Genomic DNA, 19,188 nt, shown 5'->3' with positions numbered 1-19,188 from the left:
GTATTTGGATAAATCTAGGATGTGTTTAATATCTCAAGAAACTGTGTTTCAAGATCAAGTGTTGAAGACATGCAAGTCTGTCTAAGATTCAAGCTGAAGAAGTTCTATTCATTAAAGCTCGACAGTTTCTCGACAGCACCTCGACAGACAGCTATCTGTCGAGCTTTATGAAAAATAGAATTCTAGTTATGTTTTGACTTTAATTCGGTTTTATGTGTTTGGGCTTTCTTTTCTTCTAACTCTAGACATATAAAAAGATTATTTTAAGGGCCGTTAAAGTGTTCACAAGTTGCACAAGTTCTGAGAATAGCTTGTTCAAGCAAATTGTGACCGGAGACAAAGTTTCGCCCTTGTTCATCTCTTCTAAAGAAGTTGCTGTTGACAGTTTTTAGACCCCTTAAACAATTGATTAAACCTAGGTAATTAGCCAAGTTGTTACTTAGTCCAATTAAACAAGTCTAGGTTATCACAATAAAGATCAAATCATGCAAAGCAGCGGAAAATAAATAACACACGATATGATCACCCAGGAAACCAAACCGGTAAAAACCTGGGGAGGATTTGACTTAGCTATCCTCAAGGTAAACTTGAATCCACTATAAAAAAGAATCGAAGTTCATACAAAAGGACTTACAAGCACCCCTGCTCGACTTCTTAATGCTACCAACCAGTAGAACTTACTAACACGACCACGTGCAAGCTCCGAATCCACGGACTCCTTCTTTCTTTGGATTCCCACTAGCTACAAGCACCCCCGCTTGTGTATTCTTTAAGCTTTAATGGTAGCAACTGTTTTGATCATCAAGGTGTAGAGAATATCTCCTCCTTGAAAACCCTAAGTTTGTGTAAAGGAAAGCTCCTCTAGATCTCACAAGAGATTTACACAAACCGCAATATGAGCAACACTAAAACGTGGTTAGGGTTTGCCTTTTATACTTAGGACAAATAAGAAACCCTAAAAACGTTTTAAAACAACTAGGGCTGAGTTGGAAAATTCTGCAGAAAAGCAATCTGCCCGACGTTCGATCGGTCGAGCCTAAGCTTCGATCGATCGAGCCAGGCCGAAAGCCACACTGCTTTCTGCTTTACACTCGATTCCAACTTTACATTGACTTACAACTTTGAGCTAGCTTTAAACACTTCTAAACACATTGTTTTGATCATGGTTTGCCAACAATACAAATTAGAGTTAGTTCTAAATACATAAAGTCCTAAACTTTAGAAACTAACAGCTGTGTATGTGCACCTTAAAGTTTTGTGACCAAGTATCTTCTTAATCTTCATCGTGTTGATGAACTGAAGAACTTTGCAATTAACAACCTTCTCTAGTTGGTGATTAAAGTCGCGTATTGGGATTTGCGCAATTGGTTAGTCACGTGCTTGGGAGCCGTGCATCGAAAAGAGAAATTGTCATTACAGAATAAGTCCAATTGGGTATTGGGGTAAGGGTTCAACTTTAGGTTGTTATAAGGTATTGTGATTTCTTTACTTGTAACCGTTTATTGTGATAATAGTGGAATTTCGGAAGTGGTGACCTAAAAATCACCCGATGGGGTTTTTGCTGTTAGGTTTTTCCCATTTGTAAATAAATCAGCGTATTATTTATTTTCTGCTGCATAATTAGTTTATTGGCGATTTGTTTGTGTTACCATGCGTTTGCATGTTAATTTGATTAATTAATAAACTTGGCTAATTAATTAATTAATTTATCACAAGGGGTCAATTCGTTTTTGGCTGATCAGAAAGACAAAAGTTTGAATTTTATTGATTAAATAATTGTTAACAAAAACATGTACAGACTTAGGTGTCTATTTAATGGCTCCGTAAAACTTGACAGACAAGAAAATATATTCTAAAATAACTCCTAATTAATACCTAACCTTAACAGGAACCAAATTTGACCTAAAAAACATTAAATACACCTAAAAACAAGGAAATAGTAACCATAAACCTAAAATAATGAAAATTACAAATTAAATACTAAAGTAATAAATTACAATAATTAAATAGTAAATTGTGTCATACATCAGACCACTCCACTTGAAACAAACTCATCCTCGAGTTCATCTTTGAAATCTATTATTTTCTGCTCCAAATAAACAAATACTTCGAATGCTTAATCCCCTTAATCTTTTTTCTATACTTGCAACTCATCAATAGATTAAACAAATCAACTTGAATTTCTTTTTCCTTGGTCTTCATGTAATTGTTGAAATTTACCAAATAAGAACTGACAATTGAATCTAATCTATCAACCCTAATAAAATCAATAAACTTCGGTGTATCGCTTACCACCAAAATAAAAAGATTTTGAGATTGACGATCATATGATTTAATTTCATTGAGATCCTTGAAACTTTCCTCTTCAATTTCTTCCTCAATGGTCTATATCATCTCGACTTCAAGATCTTTCTCTGTAATAAGATCTTCATTATTCTCTTTCACAATAATCTTGATTTGAGGATTTTCTTCCATAACAAGAATTTCTTTAGAAATCTCTATATTTTGTTCTTTGACTTTTACATAATCTTCAATAACAATATTTTCTTCAACATGTAGTTCTTCCTTTAAATGTAGAATATATGTTTTTTCAAAATAATTCAAGTGTGAACTTTTTGGCCAATAATAATCTTGTTTTGTATATGACAAAATTTTATCACAATCCAAAGGATAAAAGTTGATAGCAAGCATCTTTTTCATCCTTGGCCATGAACGAATTCTATCTTTACCTCATCTAATTCTATTAGATTGTATTCGTTCCCACCAACGTAGGGCATATTCACTAAGTTTATACAAAGCAAGTTTAACTTTTCTCTCATAATAAATATTCTCAAGGTCAAATAAATCTTCTAGATCAAGTAACCAATCAAAAAAATCATCTTTTAAAAAATAACTATTAAAACTTGCAATATTTCTATAAGGTCTATATGAAATTTCCTTATCAATAAGTTACCTGTGAGTTATGTCTCTGCGACAGTCATCCCTATTGTTTTCATACTTTAACGACGATATCCTAGCAAAGATATTTGTAAGTGCTACTTGATCTAAAATTTCTACATCTCACATGTTGATTTCACAAATTTGTTAGGCTCGTAGACTAGGATATTTGTGTACAAACCATAACAAAATCTACAAATAACAAAACATCAACGTGCTTGACTTCTCAAACTTAATTAGCGGAATTCCTTGTTGAGATTTGTTTAAAGATTATAAGATATATATATGCGACTACATGACTTTGAACTAGTGGATTACGATCTATAATTTATGGCAACCGGGTCAGTCATTATTTGTAACTTGTAAGAGATAACGGGTCAGTCTTCTCAATTGACTATACTTGATCTGGACCGTCAATCAAGCATAGACCTATAACCAGACGTTAAACTAGAACCGCCACAAACCTGGACCATTGGATTCAGGTCAGGCCCCTTAAATTAGACAGGAGACATTGCATCTTAAATTACCTAGACTTTTCAAGAAGAAAAGGATAGGTAATACTTACGTGTCTTGTTAAGGATCTTGAACTTATTTTTTTTTTTGCTTGCAACAATTGGTCAATGGTACATGTACATTGATTTCCCTGGAGTGATTGACGGAGTCATTTTATGTGTAGGACATGTCTAAAACTCTAAAATCCTAAGGCTTGCACTAGCCTATAAATAAATGAAGGGATAGGTTATAGAGATAGCAATAGTAGAGAAATCTGTTTTAAGCATTAAGAGTTAGTTTTTCATCTTCTTTTCCCCATGGCTCCAATGTTGCTGCTAATTGGTTTTTTGATAGCTGGGCTAGAATTAACAGGTATATATGGTCTCTCTTCCTGTGCATTTATACAGCATGCATAGCATGGTCTAATCTTTTGATGTTGAGTATTGTCTTGGTTTTTAGAACTGTGAGGATCCGGAGAAGCTCTATATATTCTTTGGTATCACATCTCTTTCACATTAGATCAAATGGGTTACTATATCATTCAAAACTTTGTTTTTCAAAATCTTTCTCTCACCACATGATGATAGGAGCACAAAGATTAAAAGAACCCGAAATTAGTTCTTTTCTCCAGTCCTTTTCCAATGTTTACATAAGCTATTACTTATCAAAATCTGTCACAACTTTGATGCAGGTGCACAATCTGTTGGTGTATGTTATGGAAAAAATGGAAACAATCTACCGGCTGATGGAGAAGTTGTTGATCTGTATAAAAGCAATGGCATTGGGAGGATGAGGATATATGACCCAGATCAAACAACTCTCAACGCTCTCAAAGGATCAAACATAGAACTCATCATTGGCATCCTTAACAACAATCTTCAAGCCCTCACTGATGCTACGGCTGCAACAAATTGGGTCCAGAACAACATAAGAAACTACCCGGATGTCAAATTCAAATACATTGCTGTTGGGAATGAAGTACATCCTGGTGATGCTGAAGCCCAGTTTGTTCTACCTGCCATGCAAAACATTCATAATGCAATTGTAGCTGCCAATTTACAAGATCAGATTAAGGTTTCAACAGCTATAGATACAACTTTGTTGGGAAATTCTTACCCTCCATCAGCGGGTTCATTTAGTGATGCTGCAAATTCATATATAAGCCCAATCATCAACTTCCTAGTCAGTAATGGGGCACCACTTTTAGCCAATGTTTACCCTTACTTTAGCTATACCAATAACCCTCAAGACATAAGCCTTCCATATGCCTTATTTACTTCACCAGGGGTTGTGGTAACAGATGGTAGTCTTCAATACCAAAATCTTTTTGATGCATTGTTGGATTCACTCTTTTCTGCTCTTGAGAAAGCTGGTGCACCTAATCTACAAATCGTAGTATCAGAGAGTGGTTGGCCATCTGAAGGTGGTACTGCAGCTACCGTAGATAATGCAGGCACTTACTACAAGAATTTGATTAATCACGTGAAGGGTGGGACTCCGAAGAAATCTGGACAAGCAATAGAAACTTATTTGTTTGCCATGTTTGATGAAAACCTCAAGGGTGGATCAGAAATTGAGAAACATTTTGGTGTCTTTTCTCCTAATAAACAGCCCAAGTACCAAATTAGTTTCGGTTAGATAGTGTGGTTAGCCATGCATATTCGTTTAATTTAAATAAGTGTGCCATGAGCCATGTACCCCCTTTAATGAATAAGTTTCCTAAATATTGTTTGGAAAAATGGATGAAAAAAAATCATAAGTTGCTTGCTTCTATTATGCCTTTTTTCTTCTTCAACAAGTTGAATCGTGAGAATTTGAATCTAAATTTTCTCCCTATAGAGCGTGAATTAAGTCTCTTTACGTTATGCATATTGGTAAAATAGACATAGAGTCAAAACAATATGCACCCACCGACTAAGAAGAAGTACAACTCCCAAAATATTGGTCTAGTAGCTAGTTATCGGTTCTCCTAACTCATGACATTTCTTTACAATGTCAAACATTCAATTTTCCCGGTCTTTATGCTTTCAAGTATCTTTAATGTTGCGTTTAGATGGGATGGATAGAATTATTCTAAGGGAAGCATAAAATTATTATTTTGTTTTTTTGATGGGTTGGATAGAATTATTCTAAGAGAAGGATTTGGTTTTAAACTTAATTTTAATATATAACTTGAATAGAGTATGAAATGGGGAAAAATTGTTTATGATGATTATATATACATTATCTTTAATAATGTATATGTGGATTTAAAATGAGGGATAATTGAATAGAAGTTGATCTTTGACAATGTCTTTGGTAACAATATTAGAAAAGAATGAAAAGATTTAAAAAAAATAAAATTATAAGGTCTAGAGTTTCATGTAGGGAATGGCTTAGGATTTCAAGTTATAAGGAAAAAAAAAAATCAATATAGTATTAACAAATGACAAATATGAAAAATTGTTATTTCTTAATACATTAAAATGTAATCATCTACCAATAAAAATAACAAAAAAGAAAAAGTTTTTTTTTTAATACTATTGCTAGCTAGGATTTTTTTTTTCTTTATTTATTTATTTTTTAAGTTAGAGTATTCACAATAGTGGTGTTAAAAAAATTTTAGCATTTCAAATTTTTTTTTTTCTATTTTACCACCTCACTTTACAATACACTCAACATCAAATGTTATATTTTTTTACCATTTTAGTTAAAATAATATAACAACTCCTTAAAATAATAAAGAAAGAGAGAGAATTTGAGTTTTTTAATTGAAGCAAGAAAGATAATTTTAGTAAAATATTGTATTTTATTTTTATCAACTTGTTACAGTCAACTGATATTTATACTAGTTTACTGTAGTTACAAAAAATTTAGCTTTACCTTCTCCAATAACACACGGTTTTTTGGTTCTTTAGTGGTAAAATAGTTCATTTATTTATTTTTATAACTAAAATACAATCACCATTGTGAATGTTTTATTATTTTTATTACTTTTTTGGGTTGGATAGTTGCTAGTTGGGCTAGGCTAGCTAGGCTAATTGGGGAGGAGGGGGGCTAAGGTTTTGGAAGGGGGTCTAACTATAAAAATGAAATATATAATAAATAAATAAATAATTGGGCGGGGGTCCTCTAAGTTTGACTGAAATTCATTTCAGTATTTTAACTTTACTTTCGTTCAATTGAGTATTCTACGTTTCAAATTTATTCCATACAAGTTTTCTATATAATTTATTCAAATTTTAGTACTCTAGTGCGATTAAGACATTCTTTTATTTATAAATGTACTATAGTTAGTAAATTTTGCGTATTTTAATAGTACTTCTCTGTTTACCATATAAAAAAATACCTTGAAAATCATTTTAAACATATTAACGTTTTCTTATATTACTAAATTTCAATAATTTTATCCACGGTATAATTGTTTATTTTTCTTTTCAGGAGCATGATTATATATAACTAGTCGCCAACCCGTGCGATGCATGAGAAAGCTATTAAATATGGGACAAAGTTTAATTACAAAATTAGTTGTAATCTTAAGCTACAAACAAACTTAATATCTTTTTATTAGAGGTGAATTTTGAAAAATCTACTATTAAATTACATCTTCTTTTTATATCTTCTATGCTTGCAAAATTTTAAGAAAATTAAAGATCAATACCTATGGCATTAATAAATTTTTTTTTAATTGGAAGTTTTTATAATTTTTTTTGAAAGGGGGATATTCATTCATTTAAATGGATAATATATCATGATACAAAGCATCCATGGCTGGTGGGGGAGAATCCTCCATCCAATACAAATCCTCATCCAGTGTAACTCTAGCATGTTGAGCCAAAACATGTGCTACCCTATTCTCACCCCTCCTAATACAACAAATAGCAGACCAATGCAATCCCCTTATCAAATGGCGAATATCATCCACAACGTTACCAAAAAGCGAATTATTTTTTGCAAAAGAAGAAATAGCGTGAGTAACATTACTATTATCACCCTCAATGATCAACCTATAAAAACCGGCATCCACAGCAAATTCCAAGGCTCTCCGGCAAGCAAGTAACTCTGCTTCTTCACTGGTGTGTACAGTCGGTCCACAAGCAGTCATAGTAGCCATTACCTCTCCCTTTTCATTTCGAATAACTGCTCCAATCCCTATTCTGCCTAAGTTCGAAAATAATGCTGCATCAAAGTTGAGTTTGTACGCCTTTGATGGTGGTGGTTGCCATACCTCTCTATTCGGTTGTTGCCTTGGCTGAACAGTTAGCTTGGTTTGAGCACGTTTAAATTCTTCAATGCACTCCTCTGCTCTTTTGTTCAAACAAGGTGGATTCTTCATTTTCCCTCCATGCAGCAAAGAATTTCGCTGATTCTAGATCAGCCATGCTTGAGTCCAGAACAGCTCAATTTCTTCTAAATTCAACCGCTCCAAAAGTTCCTCCATCAGTTGCAATATATCGGATTGACCATGCTTGAATTTCTGTAGCTTACGGAGACTTCCAACCCAAATATCTTGAGCCACTGCACAATCCCACAAAGCATGAATGGTAGATTCCGATTCTGTGGTGCACACTGAGCATTTATCTTCATAAATTACTCTTCTTCTAGTCAAATTCACAGCAGTTGGTAAGATTTCATGGCAGGCTCGCCATGCAAAGACTTTGATTTTATTAGGGATCCGTAACTTCCAAATTGCAGCCCAGACCTGCTTTGCAGCATAGCCCCTAGAAGTTCCAACTCGAGCTGCCTCAGTAAGGATTCTTCTTGCCACATGATAAGCAGATTTGACAGTAAACACACCCCGTGAATTATGCAGCCAAACAATCGTATCAGCTACATATCTTCTGCTCAATGGAATTTGATAGATTGCATCAACTTCGTCTCTGTGAAATATGGTCCGAATATCCTCATATCTCCATACATTCAGCTTCGGATTGATCAACTCACACACCATCAACTCACCCCAATTATCTTGGATCGGATTTAGGACCTTGTTTGTGGGAAAATTTGGGAGCCACTTATCCTTCAAGGCATTGATTGAGACTCCATTACCAACCCTCCAACAATGGCCGGATTGAAGAATAGGCATTGCAGCCATCAAACTTCTCCACACATACGAGCAATTAGGTGATTCTTTAGCCTCTAAGAAATTTGATCTTGGAAAGTACATTGCTTTAAAACATTTGTAGAGCAATGAATCATTACCTTGGACCATCTTTCAACCTTGCTTGACCAACATAGCTAGATTAAAAGCTCTCAAATCCTGAAATCCCATTCCACCTTCTTTCTTCGAAGCCGCAAGTTTTTATAATTTAAAATTATGCACAAAATATAAGCTTATAGATCATATAGTAAATAATATCCGATTGATACAAAATTTAACATGTATATTAAGAGCGTAAAAAACATACAATTCAATGGTTAGATTTTCAAAATATGTTGTAATATTTATTTTATTGAGTGAATTTGTAGCCTTAAGTTACAACCAATTTTGTAGTTAAACTTTGTCCTTAAATATGAGTTATTGCATATTCTATTAGGGTAGTTTAAGAGATTATTTTAAATCTCCATTTCATTATATTTTAGCTGGAAAATACTATATTGTCCCATAAATATTGGAACACAAATTGTCTTTTAATGCAAATGTTTATGAAGTTGCATTTCAATAATAAACTCCCCACAAAAATAATATAAATCAACCAAAAAAACAAACTTCTATGACCAACTACTAATGTGAGTTTCATATTTTGTTGTATAGTTGCTAACCCATGCGATGCACGGTATAGTTTAATTAAAATTTTATATATTTATTCAAATTTGTATAAATTTTTTTTTTTATCATATTTACCGTGTTAGCTATTATGCTAGCTAACCCTTTTTCCTGAAGCTTTCTTATTTCTTTGTTATTATGTGTTTTTCTTTTAAAACGAACTAATTATTATTCTGCCATATATATGTGTGTGTGTTAACACATATAAATATATATACGCATATATGTATGTATATGTACTTGAGAATATGCTAACCCATGTAAACTAACATTTACTTGATAGGTATTTTCTTTGGGTTTTAGATTTGTTTATGGGCAGGAAGTAGAAAAGTATTTCTGCAGTAGAAAAGGAAGAGTAGTCATTCGCATTGTAGAAAAGTATTTCTACAATAGAATAAGCCCAGTTTGCAGTGTCATCTCCTAGGCTTTGGACTCAATGTTTGCGCACAAACTAACCGCAGCAAAATGGAATCTTGGAGTCCATTCCACGGAAGGATCAGCCCCACCTTCCTTCTTAGAAAAAACGTAGACTAAACATTGTCTAATAACATCATGACATGTGTTTAAGGTATAGGAAACGTAAAAGGAACCCTCAACACATATATAATCTATACATTGAATTTACAATGGAAAAAAAAAAATCATTTGAAGTTATAATAACATCAGACACTAAATACTTTTTTATGGCTAATTAGTAAGTGCATGAAATAACAAATTAAATATCAACACCTTAATTCACCCGTTACGTATTTTCCTTAAAACATAACTAAATTTATACTAAATTTATTAAATTCTTAATTAATTCACCCGTTACATATTTTAAGACAACGATATGATTATCCAGAAAAACCAATGAAACAAACCGTTTGAAGGTAAAAATCTGGGGAGGATTTGACTTAACTATCCTCAAGGTAAACAAATCCACTAGAAAGAATTGAAGTTTTAAAAAAATTTAACCCTAAATCTGATGCTACATCTAGTAGAACTTACTAATACGACCACTTGCAGCTTCGACTCCACGAACTCTTCTCTTTTGGATTTACAGAACACAAGCTCCCACACTTATGACTTTGAGATCCCACTCAATGGTTTCAGATCATTAGTTGTTGATCTTGTAGTAGCAACTAGATTCCACCAACACTTGATTGTAAATCTTGTTCCGGTAGACACTTGTAGAGTTAGAAGGTTACAGAACCTCACAAATCTCACAGGAGTAACTCAAAAGTCTTCCAAGAGTCTCCAAAACATAGTTAGGATTTTCCTTTTATACTTAGAAGTGTTGGACTGAAACCCTAAACGTTTTCGACGGATTGGGCCTGATTTAAATTCTGTAGAATTTGATTTACTACAATTTTTGATTGGTCGGATCTAATTTTCAATCAATCGAGCTTCACTGAACTTAAACTCTCCTTTTTACACCTTGAATGTTCTTGAATCTTAATTTGTACAATCTTGAGTAATGTCTAACACTAAATCTAGACATGTTTTTGTTTTCGGTTTGCCAATATACGCAAAATAGGAATCTAAAAATTTAATCCTAAATCATTAGAACCTAACAATCTTCCCCTTTGGCAATCCGTGACAAAACACACATACACATGAATTGCTTAACTCAAGAATTAACCCAATTTTACAAAGTGTTTCCCTAATACAATTCTATCACAATCTTCAAACTATCAATTGCAAAAATAGACAGCAGTTGATGAAAGGATTATCCTGTAAATTCTTGAAATACTGAAAATAAACCATAAATGCATGTGTAGAAAATTCAGTATAAATCCAAAACTAAAAACTAAATTTGAATTCACAAAACATAAATAGTAGACAGATATCAAATGAATAACATCATCAATAAACCATCATAGTATCAATAAATCAATAACATCATGTTCGTAAAACAAGAACAAGAGATAAAAAAAAAAAATTAAAAAAACATCATCATCTACTCTCCCCCTAGCTACAAAACTCTCCTCTTAAGTACAATAAGTACAAGAGCTCTTAAACTCTACTCCCCCTTTTTGTTACGTATCGTCAAAGGTAATCATCAAGAATTAGAGGGTGTAGGAGGTGGAAAAGCACTCCTAGACTCAGAAAAATCAGCCCTCAAAGTAGCAACCTCTGTAAGAAGCTTATCAAGAAGCTGTCCATGAGCTGCTTGAGTCATCATAAATGTCTCCATCATGGCACGAAGTGAGAGAGGAGGAGGAACAGTAGGCTCAGCATCAGTAGTGTCAAGATCCATAGCTGTAGTAGGATCAATGTGAATCTCCTCAACAAACATATCTCCAGTAGCAACAACAACATCTACACGAGGTCTCTTTGATGTACTAACACTTGGTTCAACAGGCTTCCTTTGTGCATACCGTTGTTTGAGAAAGGTGGCTCCTATAGGGGCAGTGATATAGACCAACTCTAGAGGAGGAAAGTTTTCTAACTCTAGATAGTTTAAGACCCTATAGAGAAAACTAGAAAGAACAAATGATGCATCATAGATGTACTCCTACATGTCTCAACAATGGTTTGAATGAAAAGAGAAGGAAAACAAATGGAGCCATCAGTAATAAGAGCATACAAAAAGACACACCTTTCTATAGGAATAGTATGGATATGAGAGATAGGAAAAATGTAATGACAAGCTATCCTAAAGAAGATGTAATTAAGCTTAGTGAACTCACTTGAGTTAATTCTTGGGTTAGATCCCCCAGTAACTGATATTCCACATAGAAGGATCATCACATCATCAACGGGAGGAGACTCAGTGTATGGAAAGGTAGGTCTATGAACATGAGGTACATTAAGAGCATCAAATACTACTTTCTTAGTAATCTAAAATTCTTCACCTCTAATCCAAGTAGTCAAATAATGACCACTTGAATCATTATAATAAATAGAGAGATTTGCATAGAATTCTCTAATCAAAGCAGCAGGGGGACGAACAAAATTATAACACAAAGACAACCAATTCCTAGACTGTAGATTAAGAGCATGGAAAGGTAGTTCTACGAACAAGCGGTACATTAAGAGCATCAGATACTACTTTCTTCGTAATTTGAAATTCTTCACCTCTAATCCAAGTAGTCAAGTAATGACCACCTGAATCATCAGAATGAATAGAGAGATTCGCATAGAATTCTCTAATCAAAGCAGCAGGGGGATGAAAAAAATTAGAACACAAAGACAACAAATTCCTAGACTGTAGATTAAGAGCATGGAAAGGTAGGTCTACGAACAAGAGGCACATTAAGAACATCAGATACTACTTTCTTAGTAATCTGAAATTCTTCACCTCTAATCCAAGTAGTCAAGTAATGACCACCTGAATCATGAAAATGAATAAAGAGATTCGCATAGAATTCTCTAAACAAAGTAGCAGGGGGACAAACAAAATTAGAACACAAAGACAACAAATTCCTAGACTGTAGATTTCTATGAATAGAAGGACCTAATTCATCTAGATTTTCTTGTCTTTCTTCCCAAATAGACCTATACTTAAAATTAGGAAACCTAATATGATCAAATTCAATCACTAGAGCAGAGGTGGACTCAAAGACTTTCTTGACTTTGGTTTTAAACTTTCTACCAACCTTAGGAGCCATAACTAAGATCTAAAGAAAGGAAAAACACAAAATAGAACACAAAACCAAGGGCGGATTGCACTAGAGAGAGATGAGACAAATATATATGCAATCTTCAAAAACTATACGATGCTTGATGCAGAGACACAAGTTATGCATGAACTAACGCATTAAAAAGTTCAATTTTCTCACAATTTTGAAAAATTGACCCAATTTTTTTGTAAATCAAAAACCCCAATTAAAAAAAAATTTTTTGATTGAGCATCACAACACATATAAAACATGTTATTGGCAATCAATTAAACAATAACAAGGGTCAAATTTAGACAATTTTACCTAATTGAACAAAAACCTCAAATTCCTCAAGAATACATAAACCTTAATTTCGAAAATTTTCACAAATCATAAAATTTTTGAAATTAAAGCTAAGGAAACATGTTTATATCATGCATGAACAAAAACCTAGTAAAAAAATTTGATCAAAACAACTAGAATCATCAAAAACCCTAAAAGTCCAATGTTCAAAATTTTTGAAAATTTTGATGATTATGCATGTATAAATGTAAAATAATAAAAAAGAAAGGGTAAAAGAGTCTTACCAAATGACAAAGAAGAAAACCTTTGAAGCTTTGACTTGGAATAAGACAAAAAAAATTGACCTAAGAAGAGAGATCGAGAAGAATTAAAGAGAAAAAGAGAATAGAGCAAAACTGATCTATCAAGCCTTAAGAATTCAAAATTTTTGAATTTCAATTGGTTGGGAGGAATCAAAAAGATATTAGGGAAAGGTTTTTGAGAATTCGACTGATCGAAGAGTAATTGAAGAGGAATTGAAGTGGACAGAGAGTTTTGTTCTAAAAATTGAGCTTTTTCGATTGGTCAAGAAATAGTTTCGATTGATCAAAAACAAAAAAAATTTGGAATTTTTGAAAACCTTGGAAAAAAAAAATATGTAGAAACATAATGAAAACTATTTTCATGATATGAAATGCATACAAATGATCCCAGAAGATTTAAAAGAATTCACTCATATATATATATATAATTTCTCTTAAAATTCATCCCAATTCAAGAAAAATGTATTAAACATCGCACATGAGTAATTCAAAATGGCCATATTAGTTAACACACAATCATATGTACTATGCTTAGCAAAGAGTTGTGTGTAGTGTGTGCAACTGGAACGTGTACAAAGCACTTAAAAGGTGATATGTAGATAGTAACCAAAAATTTTTCTACATCATCAATCACATTGGTTAGAAAGTGACTATCACCTAAAGAGTTATATCATATAACTCTCACATCTCCTAGAAAACACGCTTGCAATCATGTAAAAGCATGTTACACTTTACTGAGTACTGCTTTTATGAATTGCACACAAGTATTCATGATTGGCGAGTAACAGTGGTGAAATGGTTATTTATGCCTTTCTCTAAGGATTTTTTGGTCCTTACAATCGAAAGAATGTGACATCAAAATCAAGAACATTTGTTTAAAGACTATAACAACTCATACAATAAAGCACTACATAGCACAAACTAACAAAGTGCAAAAAATAGCTCATCAAAGCTAAACAAGGTACATAGTCATGAAATGAAAATTTCATTGGCCAACCTCAATTACACACTAAGTGATGTGTAATACAATTTGTTTTTTACTTTTTTTTTTTGATTTAAAAAAAAAAAAAAACCCTTAAAACATCCTAAACAACCTAGAATGAAATGCACGAGTGTAATGCAAAGGAAAAAAAAAATCCTAATAAAAAACATTTTGGTCAAAAGGATTAAGAGTTAAAGCATGAGGACCAAGGATATCCTAAAAGGCTAAGGACATATGATAACTCTAATCACTTGACAAAGAGACTCAAACTTGCTCTTATAAAGAGATTTAGTAAAGATGTTAGCATTCTGTCGTTCAATAGGGATATACTCAAGAGCAACAATTTTCCTTTTCACAATATCCCTAATGAAGTGATATCTTATCTCTATATATTTGGTCCTAGAGTGTTGTATAAGATTCTTAGAGATATAAATAGCACTAGAGTTATCACAATACACAACCATAGTTTCCTCCCTGTGATAAACCATAATCACCTAAAAGCTTTTTCATCCAAAGAAGTTATGAGTAACAACTTCCAACAGTAATATGTTATGCTTCTGCAGTAGACAGAGAGATAGAGTTTTGCTTCTTACTCATCCAAGAAACTAAGTTAGTTCCAACATAAAAACACCCGCCAATAGTGCTTTTCCTATAATTGGCATTTCCATCCCAATTAGTATCAGAATATCCAGCAAGAGATACATTAGACCCTTGGCTATAGAACAAACCAAAGTCACTAGTTCCACTCACATATTTAATTATTCTTTTAACAACAGTTAAATGTGACATTTTAGGATTAGCTTGAAATCTAGCACACACACCAACACTAAAAGATATATCAGGATGACTAGCAATTAGATACGACAAACAACCAATCATACTTCTATATAAGGGAATGTCAACAAGCTGACCTGATGGATCAATCCCTAATTTTGTGTTGGTGGCCATTGGCGTTCTAGCATGAGCAACATTTTCAAGTCCAAATCTCTTTAGAAGATTTTTTGCATATTTAGCTTGGTTGATGTAGATTCCTTTGTTGATTTGCTTCACTTGTAATCCCAAGAAGTAGGTAAGTTCACCCACCAAGCTCATCTCAAACATTTTCTTCATTTCATCTGCAAAAGATTTAGCAAGATTATCATTAGTAGAGCCAAAAACAATATCATCCACATAGACTTGAGCCACAACAAAATGTTTCTTATCCATTCAAATGAAAAGAGTATTATCAGCATTTCCTCTTTTAAACTCATTCTTCGTGAGATAAGACGTTAGTCTATCATACCAAGCTCGAGGAGCTTGTTGAAAACCATACAGTGCTCTCTTCAATTGTAGACATCATTAGGTCTATGAGGATCCACAAATCCTTTAGGCTACTCTACATATACTTTTTTTTTGCAACATTTCATTAAAAAATGCACGCTTCACATCAATCTGATAGAGTTTGAAGTTTAAGTGACATGCAATAGCCAAAGGTATTCGGATAGACTCAAGTCTAATTACAAGTGCAAAAGTCTCATCAAAGTCTACTCCTTTTACTTGAGTGTATCCTTGAGCAACAAGTCTAGATTTATTTCTTATAACTATTCCATGTTCATCAAACTTGTTCTTGAAAATCCATTTAGTACCAATCACATTGACTCCCTGTGGTCTAGGAACCAATTCCCATACATCATTTCAAACAAATTGATAAAGTTCTTCATGTATGGAATTTATCCAATCAGCATCTTCTAGAGCTTCATCTACCTTCTTGGGTTTTACTTGAGACAAATAACATGAATGTGTGTAACTGTGAAAGTCTATTAGTATTAGGGGTAAGAAAAGCAGCCATGATAATTGAAAAAAAGTTAGACAAGTTAGGACACAATAAATAGAAAAGTTCTTTATCCTTTGTGTCCGGGGGGAATAAGACATTTTAGTTCAATATACTAGTATTATTATAGAAAATTTTGAGAGTTCATAGGTCAGATTGCCAAGGTAATTACTTTCAAAAGGATCTTATTTTATGGGCCGTAAGAATATAAATTTATAAATTTCATTACGATAATTACCCATGTCTGAAATGGCTGATGTTTTGCTTAATTTCCATGGTCTTGATCAGCGACGTGACGGCTACAAATAACATCATTTTCCTTTCAGAATAACGAAACATCAACTTGCTTGACTTTTCAAACTTAATTAGCGGAATTCCTAGTTGAGAATTGCTTAAAGATTATAAGATAAGATATATATGCGACTACATGACTTTGAGAATTCCTAGTTGAGATTGCTTAAAGATTATAAGATAAGATATATATGCGACTACATGACTTTGAACTAATGGATTATGATCTATGATTTATGACAACTGGGTCAGTCATTATTTGTAAGAGATAACGGGTCAGTCTTCTCAATTGACTATAATTGATCTGGACCGTCAATCAAGCATAGACCTATAACCAGTCGTTAAAATAGAACCGCCACAAACCTGGACCATTGGATTCAGGTCAGGCCCCTTAAATTAGACAGGTGACATTGCATCTTAAATTACCTAGACTTTTTCAAGAAGAAAGGTATAGACATGCAGACAAATAAATGTAACGTACGACTTTATCATCGTGTAATACATACGTGTCTTGTTAGGGATCTTGAACTTAATTTGTTTTTTGCTTGCAACAATTGCTCAATGGTACATGTACTTCGATTTCCCTGGAGTGATTGACGGAGTCATTTTATGTGTAGGGCATGTCTAAAACCCTAAAATCCCAAGGCATGCACTTAGCCTATAAATAATTGAAGGGATAGGTTATAGAGATAGCAATCGTAGAGATATCTGTGTTAAGCATAAAGAGTTACTTTTTCATTTCTTTTTCCCCATGGCTCCAATGTTGCTCCTTATTGGGTTTTTGATAGCTGGGCTAGAATTAACAGGTATATATGGTCTCTCTCCATGTGCATTTATACTGCATGCATAGCATGGTCTAATCTTTTAACATGTTGAGTATTGTCTTGGTTTTTAGAACTGTGAGGATCCAGAAAAGCTCTATATATTCTTTGGTATCACATCTCTTTCACTTTAGATCAAAATGGTTACTATATATCATTCAAAACTTTGTTTTTCAAAATTTCTCTCACCACATGATGATAGGAACACAAATATTAAAAGAACCTGAAATTAGTTCTTCTCCCTTGCCCTTTACCAATGCATGTTTACTTAAGCTATTACTTATCAAAATCTGTCACAACTTTGATGCAGGTGCACAATCTGTTGGTGTATGTTATGGAAAAAATGGAAACAATCTACCGGCTGATGGAGAAGTTGTTGATCTGTATAAAAGCAATGGCATTGGGAGGATGAGGATATATGACCCAGATCAAACAATTCTCAACGCTCTCAAAGGATCAAACATAGAACTCATCATTGGCATCCTTAACAACAATCTTCAAGCCCTCACTGATGCTACAGCTGCAACAAATTGGGTCCAAAACAACATAAGAAACTACTCGCCGGATGTCAAATTCAAATACATTGCTGTTGGGAATGAAGTACATCCTGGTGATGCTGAAGCCCAGTTTGTTCTACCTGCCATGCAAAACATTCATAATGCAATTGTAGCTGCCAATTTACAAGATCAGATTAAGGTTTCAACAGCTATAGATACAACTTTGTTGGGAAATTCTTACCCTCCATCAGCGGGTTCATTTAGTGATGCTGCAAATTCATATATAAGCCCAATCATCAACTTCCTAGTCAGTAATGGGGCACCACTTTTAGCCAATGTTTACCCTTACTTTGGCTATACCAATAACCCTCAAGACATAAGCCTTCCATATGCCTTATTTACTTCACCAGGGGTTGTGGTAACAGATGGTAGTCTTCAATACCAAAATCTTTTTGATGCATTGTTGGATTCACTCTTTTCTGCTCTTGAGAAAGCTGGTGCACCTAATCTACAAATCGTAGTATCAGAGAGTGGTTGGCCATCTGAAGGTGGTACTGCAGCTACCGTAGACAATGCAGGCACTTACTACAAGAATTTGATTAATCACGTGAAGGGTGGGACTCCGAAGAAGTCTGGACAAGCAATAGAAACTTATTTGTTTGCCATGTTTGATGAAAACCTCAAGGGTGGATCAGAAATTGAGAAACATTTTGGTGTCTTTTCTCCTAATAAACAGCCCAAGTACCAAATTAGTTTCGGTTAGATAGTGTGGTTAGCCATGCATATTCGTTTAATTTAAATAAGTGTGCCATGAGCCATGTACCCCGTTTAATGAATATGTTTCCCAAATAAATATAATTCTCGTGTTGTTTGAAAAAATGGATGAAAAAAAATCATAAGTTGCTTGCTTCTATTATGCCTTTTTTCTTCTTCAACAAGTTGAATCGTGAGAATTTGAATCTAAATTTTCTCCATATAGAGCATGAATTAAGTCTCTTTACGTTATGCATATTGGTAAAATAGACATAGAGTCAAAACAATATGCACCCACCGACTAAGAAGAAGTACAACTCCCAAAATATTGGTCTAGTAGCTAGCTATCGGTTCTCTTAAGGGCACTCGTTATGCATTTTCCTTTATGTAATTATCTTTTTAATTGGAGTAACTTCATAACTGATTAAGTCTAAAATGGAAGTGATCGGAGCCTATTAATATTGATTGGAAAATGATTTGGGGCCTATTAATGTTATTTATGCTGAAATTATTTTCCAACAAATGACCTCTGGTCACTATTTCGTTGATATCTCTCAGAATATTTTGAATCTATGAGTGAGGTTACTTTTGCCAGAAACTAGACATCTGGGGCTCCAATTAGAGCACAAGAAGAAGGCAATTCTGATCAAAATTGGGACACATATGA

At 33.6% G+C, this 19,188-nt stretch overlaps 1 protein-coding gene across 3 annotated transcripts; it reads left to right on the top strand.

The window, feature by feature from the left end:
* The first annotated feature begins 3,638 nt into the window (after positions 1-3,638).
* LOC126706821 (glucan endo-1,3-beta-glucosidase-like) lies at positions 3,639-18,684 on the top strand. 3 transcript variants are annotated; one of them, XM_050406374.1, is made up of 2 exons: positions 3,639-3,801; positions 17,582-18,684. In XM_050406374.1, the coding sequence occupies exons 1-2, from the start codon at positions 3,747-3,749 to the stop codon at positions 18,529-18,531; spliced, it is 1,005 nt and encodes a 334-aa protein (XP_050262331.1). In that variant the 5' UTR covers positions 3,639-3,746; the 3' UTR covers positions 18,532-18,684. The 3 variants fall into 3 exon arrangements, with proteins under 3 accessions (XP_050262331.1, XP_050262332.1, XP_050262330.1); XM_050406375.1 differs by lacking the exon at positions 17,582-18,684 and adding an exon at positions 4,121-5,200; XM_050406373.1 differs by lacking the exon at positions 3,639-3,801 and adding an exon at positions 17,071-17,256.
* Positions 18,685-19,188: the final 504 nt, after the last annotated feature.

This window comes from Quercus robur, chromosome 11, assembly GCF_932294415.1.
Source record: "Quercus robur chromosome 11, dhQueRobu3.1, whole genome shotgun sequence".
NCBI classification, from domain to species: Eukaryota; Viridiplantae; Streptophyta; class Magnoliopsida; order Fagales; family Fagaceae; genus Quercus; species Quercus robur.
The sequence above is the reverse complement of the archived record's forward strand: the minus strand, read 5'-3'. Positions and strand labels throughout refer to the sequence as shown.

Coding starts and splice junctions, on each gene's coding strand:
- LOC126706821 (XM_050406374.1), top strand. CDS start 3,747: ATGGCTCCAATGTTGCTGCTAATTGGTTTTTTGATAGCTGGGCTAGAA. Junction 3,802..17,581: donor AGCTGGGCTAGAATTAACAG/GTATATATGGTC, acceptor ACTTTGATGCAG/GTGCACAATCTGTTGGTGTA.